A 10,323-nucleotide genomic window follows, 5' to 3' on the forward strand; every position below is an offset into this window, starting at 1 on the left:
ATATTTATACTTATTTTTAACATCGAAATGAGGCTTTAAAATCACAAAGGTAAAGACACCATCTTTGAGAATGAGAGACCCTCCAGGAACTTCCACCTTTTTTATTTCAGGCCGACACCTCTTTATGTCCCTGGGACAGCAGCCTTAGAGGCTAGAGCAAGTTACAGAATGGAGCGGGGGCGGGGGGGGGGGTGTGCAGGGAGGGGCGCTGACATTTGTTGAGAATCTGCCTGTACTTCACAGGTTATCTCATTTCGTCCTAACTATAGCCCAAGAGGTTAGTGTCTTCACACTGTTTTTGTAGGTTGAGGAAAGCCCAGACAGGTTAAAGCACAAGACCAAGGGCACACGGTTGGTAGGTGTGGAACTGAACTTGAAACTTGGACACTCTGACTGCTGAGTCCTAACCACAGGCCTGCCAGGGCGGTTAGGGACAGAAAGGAGGTCCCAAGCTTCTCAGCCCAGCCCAGCTGTCCTCACAGGGCTGAGACTGACCTCAAAAGCCTTGCTCATCTCCCCCACCCCAATCCACCCGCGGGTGTGTGTGTGTGCGTGTGTGTGTAACTTTGGAGAACCCTGAAATGTTAGTGCTGAAGACAGTATCACAGATGAACTGCCTCTTTGCCCTAAATTATCTTTAGAAGTTAATGGAACAGACTAATCCACCCATTTCATAGATGAGAAAACACGTCCAGAGGGGTCTGGAGACTTGACAAAGTCACATAGCAGATCCCTGGCTGCTGTAGCCCAGACTCCTGGCTTCTAACACAGTTCCCTTTTTGCAACATTCTAAACCAGAATTGGACAGCACCCACCAACGGGTTGGGCGGGTTCCTGGAGGGCCTACCTGGGTCTCACAGCTCACCATCCCGCGCCTTGACTTTCCAAGTAATCTGGTGGAGGGCGATCGCGAGCGATTGCGAGCGATGGATCCCACCCGCCCCGGGTGCTGGCTGGAAGAGGAAGCAAGGTATGTGGGCCGGGGGATGGGTGTGCCCAGCAGGCGGCGCTGCGGGGCTGTGTCCGGGATGCGATGGAAGAGGTGGGAGGGGGCGGCGAGCCTGGAAGGGAGCCCCCCACACCCCTCCCCACACACAGCCTCCCCACGGGTCGGTCCTTCCCGGGCTTCGACCCCCAGACTCCTACCCTGGCTTGCACTGTCCTCCTTTGAGATCTCATGCCTTCCCGACCCCCACCCTTGCAAGCGTTATCTGCACCCCCACAGATGCCCAGACGGAAGGAGTGGGTCCAGACGTCGGCCGAAGCCCAGCTGGGGCTTCGGACGGGGTGGGCGTTGCCGGCAGAAATCCCGGCCTCCCGGGGGAGGGGTGGAGAGCTTGGGGAGGGGGCTGGGCAGGGGCGGAAGCGAGCTGGAGCCGTGTTTGTCGCGGCGCTGCCGAGTGGAACAGATGGCTGGGGAGGGGAGAGGGTACGTGGCGGGGGGGGGGGGGGGGGGGGGAAGGAGGGGTGCGGGGGCCGGAGGATGAGGAACGAGGAATTTCGACGCCCTGAGTCTCCCAGGAGAAGCCCCCCTCCCCATCTCTTCCTAGGAAGAGGGGGGTAGCGCCGGCCTTTTCCCGGAGAGCCTGGCCTCTGGCCTGCGGCGGCCCCCGGCTGCGCCGCCCGCCGCCCCAGGGCGCGCCCCTTATCCCTGGCCCCCCTCTGGCGCGGGCCCGGCCGGCGGGGTCAAGGCCGCCTCGAGCTGCCCGGGGCGCTAGGGTTACGGGGGCCGCACTCCGAGGGGCGAGGGGGCGGCGGGAAGCCAGCTCCCGAGCTGGGAGCGAGTTCAGGGATCGTAAATAGCTGAGGGAAAACGTGTTAATTGGAACTTTATGCAGATGAGCTGGGACCCGGGGCTGGGGGGTGGAGGGAGGGAGAAGGTCAGGCGGGTGCGGGACCCGAGCCCAGTTCCGAGGGGAGGGGAGGGGCGGGGAGGGCTCTGGCTCGGGACTGATGGGTGAGTATCCTCACGTCTGTGTGGTGGCTTCCCGGGAGGGCCGCGCGTCCCTGCAGGCGAGGCTTCCTGCCTGAGCCCCCACCCCAGAAACCGAGAAGACTCTTCCGGCGTGTCCACATCCCACGTCCAGAGGTCCGGGGTCTCAAATCGCCACGAGGGTGGGGAACACCTTGCAAGTGTCTGTTTCCGCTTGTGGCTGCTTACCTTGGGTCTCACTGCTGCAGTGTCCCCACCCCTGTGGGTCTCCGGGTCTCACTGCTGCAGTGTCCCCTCCCCTGTGGGTCTCCGGGTCTCACTGCTGCAGTGTCCCCTCCCCTGTGGGTTTCCTCCACCTCCCTCTGACTCGTCCATCCTTTATGCCCCATCTGGAGTGTTGTCTGTTATTTCCACCAAGTGTGTCTGAGGTGGGGGTGGGGGGTGTCTAACTTTTCTCCCTTTGCTTCCTTTCCCCTGTCTGCGGCCTCTCCCCTGCCCCTCCCCCCCCCCTTTCAGGTGTTTCTCAACCCTTAGGATGCTTGGTGACACCCCCCCATACACACACAGTTCTAGGGTCCCTCCCCCTAGTAATCCGATTCAGCAGGTCTGGGGGACTCTGGAATCTGCATTTTAGCAACTTCCCACCTAAATCAGACGGAAAAGACCCTCGTTTTTAGAAACACTGGCAGGGAGTTGGTGTGCTGGAAAGACTGGGCCAGCTTCCTTCAACAGCCCCCCACTTCCAAACCTGTCTCCATGCTCCTGACCTCACCTCTGCTCAGAATGGCCATTCTGGTTTCTGGCGTGACCCGACCAGCTGTGGAGAAGGTGCCAGAAGGAGGGAAGGAAGGAAAGAAGGAGAAAGGGAGAGAAAGCAAGCAAGCAAGAAAGAAGCCTGCACCTGGCTCTTCTCTCCCTGAGTAGGGTCTTCTGCTTCCTGTCTGCCCCTTCCCCTCAGCTGGACCATCTTCCTCTCTTACTCCACTAGCCTGGCCTCTCCTTCTCACTTCCTTTCCTTTTTGCCACTTCATCTGGAGTTTCTAGGAAGGCCAAAGAGTCACTGGGGGAGAGTGGCAGGCCCAGCCCAGAGTCCCCACCTCCAAAAGAAAGGGGCAAGAGGCACCTCTGGTGTTGGAAGGAAACGGAGGAGGGAAGCCGGACTTGAGGAAAGGGGACAACAGCAACCATGTAGGTCACCTTTCCAGGGGGGTATTGTACTTATTCCCCACAACAGCTCAATTTAAGCAGCCGGTATTGCCCCCACATCACAAACGAAAGACAAAAAACACAACGGACATTCAGAGAGGTTAAGTAAGTTGTTGCAGGTCACACAGTAAGTGGGAGAATAATTAGGTCATTCGCCTTCCACTTCCCCCGAATCGTTTCTCCAGATGCCACTGGTACACGTCCCTGGCCTGTCCTCCCCCCTGCCCCCCCCCCCCCAGGGGCAATGGGGATGGGGAAGGGCATCATGTACAGGAACGAAAAGAGATGCTCAGGTTTCGGAACATCTGACAGGTCTGGCTGGACGTATTAAAAATTCATGTAGAAACCTGACCCCAGCCGGACCTTGGGTCTGCCACCTGGACTGTACCCGGCCTTGTGGCCTCTCAGAGGCTGGTGGGCAAACTTCCCTTCAGCAGTGTCCTGCAAATCTTTGTATTTCAGAGGAGAGGGGTTCTCTCGTGGATCAGGGATCTAAAGTCAGGAGCCAGCAGCTCAGAGAGCAGGGCTGAGAACCCTTCCCCCTACTGAGTGTAAGAACCTTAGAGGCTTAAGGGCTTATAAAGGCCGTCATCTGGCGTCCTTCTCCTGTTCCTCTCCCCAGGCGGCTGGCTGCTCACGTTCAGTTCACGTTGACAGAAGCCTGTCTGTGATTCCCAAGGTGGCCAGTGGGGGGCAGCCGTCTGCTTCGAGGTAGCCTGAGCCCGAGCCTCTCTGCTGCAGCTTTGAAGGACAGTCAAAGAACTCCCACTGAGAAGGTCAGAGAGGTGCAGACTGGGCCTTGGAGAAGGGGTCTGGAGTCTGGAATCTGAGGAGCGGGGGAGAAGCGTCCTACTTTGGGGGAGATTGAGGAACTTTGAGCTTTGTGGGTTTCAAGTGCATGATCCAATCATTCTAGCTTTTTTAGAGTGAGGATTTGGGGTGAGGCCATGAGAGAAAAGGCTAGAAAGGCAGTTGGCACCAGACTCTGAAGGGTCTTTGATGCTCTGCTAAGGCATTTTATCTGTAACCTGTAGGCAGTAACGACGCATTGTAGGTTTCTGAGTGACATAAGGACATAATGCAAATTTTGGTCAGATGAATCTGGCCACCATGGGCAGGCTGGGTGGGAGGGAGAGACTGGATGTAGGAAAACCAGAGAGGAGGTTATTGCTATTTTCTTCTGTATTCTAGGCATGAGGTAATGAGGAGATGAAGCAGGGAGGTGGTGGGGGGATGGAAAGGAAGGGGTGGGTTGAGACAGAACTGGGTAAGTGAGCAGACACAGGACATTAGAGAGAGGAGTTAAGCACAGCCAGCCAGCCGGGGGGCCTGGCAGACAATGAAGAATGTGGGTAGAGGTGAACGATGCTTTGTTTCCTTCCAGGGTGGGGAGTCTTGGACAAATCCCTTCCCCTCTCTGGGCCTCAGTTTCCCCATCAGAGCACCGGCGGTTGGACTGGATGGTCTTAACAGCCCCTCCTGTTTCAGGGTGTGGGGTTCAAGGCTGTGACTCTGAGTTGTTGGGAGACGCTGGGGGTCTGTGCCAGTCAGATCTCTGGAGGTGCACGGAGTCCTGTTTCGGTGGCCGTGCGGCTATGCGTGCACGCCGGTATTTGGGGTACATCTGCCTGTCTGTGGGACCCGTGGGTGTCAGCCTGCCTGCACGTGCTCCGTAGCTCTGCGTTGTGTGAGTGTGTGTGAGAGAGCGTGTGAGCGTGGGTGTGCACGTGATGGGCGTCCGTGGGTCTGTCTGGGCTGGTGGGGGTGGGGTGGTGGAAAGAGGCTTTGCTGTAGGTTTCTTCCTGAGGCTCACACACTCCTCTTGCTTTCACTGTTCTGAAATAGAATCTGGACCGAAGGCCCATGAATATTTCACAACGATAATTCTGTGACCTGGACGGCCTGCATCTGATTTCCCAGCACCCTCCCTTGCCCTGCCCAGCCCCCAGCAGCTCGTCCTCCATCAGAGCTCTTGGCCCCCTGGTCCCAGTAGCTAGCCTCCTCAAAGTCAGCCTGACACAGGCACCTGGGAGACCCCTGACCCAGAGCTCCCCAGGTTCCTGACTAGCTAGCCGTTTTCACTATCTCCCCACCCACCCCACACACTATCCAAAGTCGGCCTGCCTCAGGCCTTCAGTGTCCACTCCTTCCTGTTTCTGCCTCCTCTCCTGGCCAGCCTTCTGATTTGCCCGGCCAGAGTCACAGAACCTCTGCACCCCTCCCGTCTGAGCGCTGGCATCTGGGTCCCCTCTCTTGCCACTCCCACCCGCCAAGGTAGCTTCTTAATCCTAAATGTAAACCATCCACCTTCGCCCTAGGTTGCTCTGGTGAGACTCACTCCTAGGCTCCATCCCAAGTCCTTCTTAGTCGAGCTTTTTCCTTCCCCCCAGTCTCCCCTTCACACACTGGAAAGATGAAGCTTCTGGTCATACCTCAAGCCAGCAGGACACCCCAACTTGGGACTCTTGTCCCTCTGGTCACCCTAGGACCTCAGTCTCTCTTCTAACCTGCTTGCAGGACTGCTTCTCTGACCTGGTCCCTCCCACCTTGCAGGAGCCATGGGAAAGAGAACATTGACCTGTAGGGTTAGGCTGCACACTGCACAAAGGCACTCAGCCAACGGGGCCAGTGTGAGCTGAAATTCAGCCTTAGGCTCCGCTTGCTAAGGTGTTTGCTGTGCTGTGGGGCTGGGTTCCCCTGAGGAAGAGGTGCCTTTTTCAGATTTGCCCAAAGCCATGTTTGGGCTGGCTGTGACCGTGGATGTCTGTTATTTCTCCTTGCAGGGTGAGGTGAGAAATGCTCTTCCCTCCTGAAGGAACAGGGCCTGCGAGGGAGCTGTTAACCAGGCTGCAGGCCTTCCCCAGGGTTAGCTCCTCAGGGGCCAGACAACCCAGGGTGGGCTGTAGCTGCCTCTCTGGGACAAATGGGGAGGTGAGGTGATGTCAGCCCCTACTCTTGGCTGTCAGATTTCACCTGGCCTGCCTGGGGCTCTGCAAACACCCCTCTTCCTCAGTCTTGAGCTTCTCATCGTCGGGGAGCAGCATACACACGGGCTCCAGCCAGCAAGAAGCGCTTTGATGGCATGGGATGGATTCCCTCTCTCTAACCCTCCTGGCCCTGAAATCCCAATGGTCCTAAGCCCTCTTCCCTCTTTTGAGGTCCTGAGCCAACAAATCTTACAGAAGAAGGTAAAATAATAGAATTTTTTAATAAATTTTTTTTTTCCCCAAACAACTTATGTTGATCTTCACCACACGGGGGCCACGGTGGAGAGGAAAGTTCTCTCTGGGCACCCTAAAAAATGTCCCGGGTAGACTTAGGAGAAAAGTATTCCTCCGGTGTCGGGAGGTTGAGGGGGGCTAGGATAAGCAGGGGCCTCGGGTTAGCCTGGCCCCAAGTGAGGCATCCCTCCAAAGGGCTCCTGGGTGGGGCTCCCTTCCCGGGAGCTTCCGAAGGCTCTGCTGGTGGAAGATGCTCTGCGGACGAAAGCCCCTCTCGTCCACGGTGGGCACTGGGAGAAGGGGAAGCTGCTGCCTGGGGTGTCCCACCCCAGCCTTGGGGTGGGAAAGAGTTAATGGCCGGAGTTGGGGAGAACAGGGCTGAGCCACCAGACGCGTCCTGACTTCCGGGGGCTGCCCTGAGCCAACAGCCCAGGAGGCACGGAGAGGCCTGGCCAGGCCGGGTCCCCTGGGAAGAGAGGAGAGGGGAGGGGACAGGAAGGCAGCAAGGCCGGGGGCGGGGCGGGGCTGGGCGGGGGGAGGGGGGTGACGATGGCCTCTTCAGTCTCAGCACCGCAGTCAGAGGTGGTGGGGCGCCAGGAGCAGGAGGCAAAGCAGAGGGGTGGGCAGCCCGGCCGAGAGCGCGGGGCCGCGGGAGTCCGGGGGCGCCTGGCAGGCAGCGCCCGGGCACGTCTGCTCCCCCCGCTGGTCCTCGCCCCCGTAGCCCCCCCAGTAGTCGTCCTCTGTGGGCGCGTCCCCGCCCTGGCGCCCCCGCGGGTCTTCGGCGGGCAGGTCTCGGTACAGGGTGGAGGGGTCGGCGGGGGGCGCCCCGGCCTCGGCCACCCCGTACAGGTGGTTGGACGAGCTGTTGCCGCGGGCGCGGCTGCCGGGCCGCGTGGGCGCGGCGGGCGGGCAGGCCTGGAAGTCGGCGTCGCGGAGGGCGCGCAGGTCGCGGCCCTGGCGCTCCGGGGGGGTGGCGCAGGTCACGTCGGAGCTGGACACGCGCGCACGCTGGAACCAGGCCCAGAGCGGCCGCGCGCGGCAGTCGCACGCCCAGGGGTTGGCGTTGAGCCGCAGGAACTCAAGCGCGGGCAGGTCGGCGAGCGCCTCGCCGGGCAGCGAGGCCAGGCTGTTGTTGAACAGGTAGAGGATGGTGAGGCGGCTGAGGCCGCGGAAGGCCGCGCGGTGCACGCCCTGCAGCCGGTTCCCGTGCAGCAGCAGCCGGTCCAGGCTGCCCAGGCCGCGGAACACGTGCTCCGTGAGCAGCCGCAGGCGGTTCCCGTGCAGGAAGAGGTGGCTCAGGTTGGCCAGGTCCGCGAACAGGTCATCCTGGGGGGGGGGGGGAGGACGGGGCGGAGGGAGAGAAGAGAGCGGTCCTTAGAGGCGGGTGGAGAGGAGGGAGGGGAGGGGGAGCGCTGCGGTAGACCGGAAAGGGTTTGACCTTTTGATTCGGAGTCCTGGGTTTGAATCCTGCCTCCCCTCACCCGCGGAGAGGGTAAGGTGGGGAACGCGATACGGTTGAGGGCACTGGTTCTTAGACCGCTAGTGCTTTGAATCTCCTGCAGGGGCCTGCGTGCTGCCCCCTGGGTTCCTGATTCAGCAGGTCTGGGGTGCGGCCTGAGGCTCTGTTCCCGGGTGGTGCTGATGCTGCTGGTCCGAGGACCACACTTGGAGGAGGAGAACCCTGGGTTTGCTTAAGTATGCAGACGGGGCAGCCAGACTGCCTGACTTCAAGCCCTGGATCCAGCAGTCCTGACTGTGCCACTTGGGGCGAGTCTCAGGATCTCTGACTCAGTTTCTTCACCTGTGAGATGTGGAGATTAGATAAGCAACATACACTCAGTTCCTTAGAACAGGATTTCCACAGGGGTAGGCATTCTGTGGGTTGGCCATGATTGCTGATTTGGCCGTGCCAGTAATCTCTCTAAGCCTGTTTCCGCATCTATAAAATGGGGATGAGTGTACCTCCTCCCGGGTTTGTTCTGAGGATTAAGGAAGACGATCCACACAAAGAGCAGATGGGTGAAGTGCTGGGCACAGTGCCTGGCACATTGGGATTCGGTCCAGTGAAGCCCACAGGCTCTGGAGTGACAGCCCAGGGCTTCGGATGCAGCTTGCCCTCTTTCCAGCTGCGTTACATCGGGCACGTTCTTTAGCCTCATCTAGCCTCAGTTTCCTCAGCATGTATAACCCAGAGAACAACCTGAGGGTTAGGTGAGATCATGCTGGAAGGATACAGTACCCGCTGGGCACACAGACCACCACCAATAAACGGTGGTTATTACGACAGTAGGGTCTCAGTTACAATTAGGTCCATCCCTTTTCCTCTAACAGAGAGGAGCTTCGTGGGGCTCAAAAGTTCTGCTATTCTACTTGGCTGGGAAATTAATGGCACCAAGCATCAGCCCCCCTCCCCCCACCCCCGGAGGCAGCAGGGAAGGGGAAGGAAACCTGCTGTCTGATGCCCTGCATCACTGGTCCCCTTAGAGGGGCTGCCCCGCCTGCCTGCCTGCCTGCCTGCCTGGGGCTGGGGGGGGGGGGTGTCCCAGAATCAGGCCAAGTTAGTGCTGGAAGGATCTTGAGCTCTGATTCAGAATTAATGGGGGTGAGGGAATAGGTCTAGGTATGCTGCACAGGGGAGGGTGGGTAGGAGGCAGGGGGGTGGATTCTGCATTTTATCCAGCTCACCAGCTTGGTGATGGCCAGCCAGACTTGGGAGTCAGTGCTTTGGGGTCCACCGGCCAGCCACTCTTTATGGAGGAAAGCACAAAGACCCAGAGAGATGAAGGGCCTAGGACCCCAGCACTGAGATCCACCCCTCTGTGCGGGACATTGTTGTGGTCAGCAGGCCCAGGAAGTCTAGTTCCCAGCGATAAGAGCACACGCTGTGCTCAAGGCAGCTCACCCCTGGGTCCTGTTTCCAGGCTGTGGTTCCCACCGGTTCCTGCCAGGGGGGATGATCCTGCCCATCCCACTCAGGAGCCTGGTCGCTGGCCCTCAGGTGGGGGGAGGGCGTTGACTCCTAGCCCACACCCACAGCCTCCACCTTCCTGAGCTCCCGCATTTGCTCGCCCCCTCCCATCTGCCTTCCGCCCTCTCTGCTACAGGAACTGAGCCTGCCAAGAACCCTCTTCTTGGCCACATTGAGATCCGTCCCCTCAACCTTCTTGGCTGTCTCTGACACCAGCGTTCTCTGCCCCCTGCTGCCACCACCCCGTGTGTCCAGCTCAGGTCTCCAGTGGGCTCTCTGCACAGCCGTGGCCTCAGCCTGTCCCTGTCTGGCCTTCCTTGTCCTTGTCTTCCTGGCCGCCCCCCCCCCGCCCCCCCTCAGGGAGTGGGCTCTGAAACCCTTCCACTGAGACACCTAGTTAGGGTTTCTGTTTTTTTTATGGAGTGTTAGCTATAGTGGGCCCCACCCAGAGATCCCTGGTCAGGATCAGTATGGGGCGGGAGTAGAAGCAGAGGTAATCGGCACTTTGGGGACTTCCAGAGGTCAGGAAGGGAGCACCAGAGGTTCAGACAACCCAGAAATTCAGGCGCCTTTGACCCACAGTCCCAACTTGGGGGCTACAGAATGCCTTAATTCCCACCTCTTCTCCTTGCCCCCTTTTCCCTCTTGCAAAAGTCCTGGCCTTCCCTTGCTGAGCCTCTGTCTGGGGGTCCGCACCCCTCCCCTCATCCAAGCTGTTGCCAAATCCCACAGCCACTTCCTGGGCTGCAGCTCTCAAATCCGGGCCTTCCTCTCTCCCTGTTCAGATGTTCTCTGTGCATTAATAAGCTCTTGACTTTCACAGCCCTCACCCTCACCACCACCCCACCCCCCCACATCACCCCCTCCCTCAGGGCTGAGAGCGGTTGCTAAAGTCATCCACATCCATCTCGGAAAACCACATTTCCCTCACCTCCCCCCAGGTCAGTTCACAGCTCCCTGCATCCATTTGGAATCGAAAGGCAGCATCCCTGCCC

General features: G+C 59.2%; 1 protein-coding gene across 1 annotated transcript in view; it reads right to left on the bottom strand.

Moving 5' to 3' along the window:
- Nucleotides 1-6,328: 6,328 nt before the first annotated feature.
- The window catches only part of RTN4RL2 (reticulon 4 receptor like 2), a 14,837-nt gene continuing 10,842 nt past the window's right edge, over nucleotides 6,329-10,323 (bottom strand). Inside the window, exon 3 of the mRNA XM_040495123.1 lies at nucleotides 6,329-7,686. Coding sequence (XP_040351057.1) covers nucleotides 6,937-7,686 — 750 coding nt within the window. The 3' untranslated portion in view covers nucleotides 6,329-6,936. The remainder of the gene's footprint in view (nucleotides 7,687-10,323) is intronic.

This window comes from Herpailurus yagouaroundi, unplaced genomic scaffold (genome assembly GCF_014898765.1).
Source record: "Herpailurus yagouaroundi ecotype Mexico unplaced genomic scaffold, PumYag 187, whole genome shotgun sequence".
In the NCBI taxonomy this organism is placed as follows: Eukaryota; Metazoa; Chordata; class Mammalia; order Carnivora; family Felidae; genus Herpailurus; species Herpailurus yagouaroundi.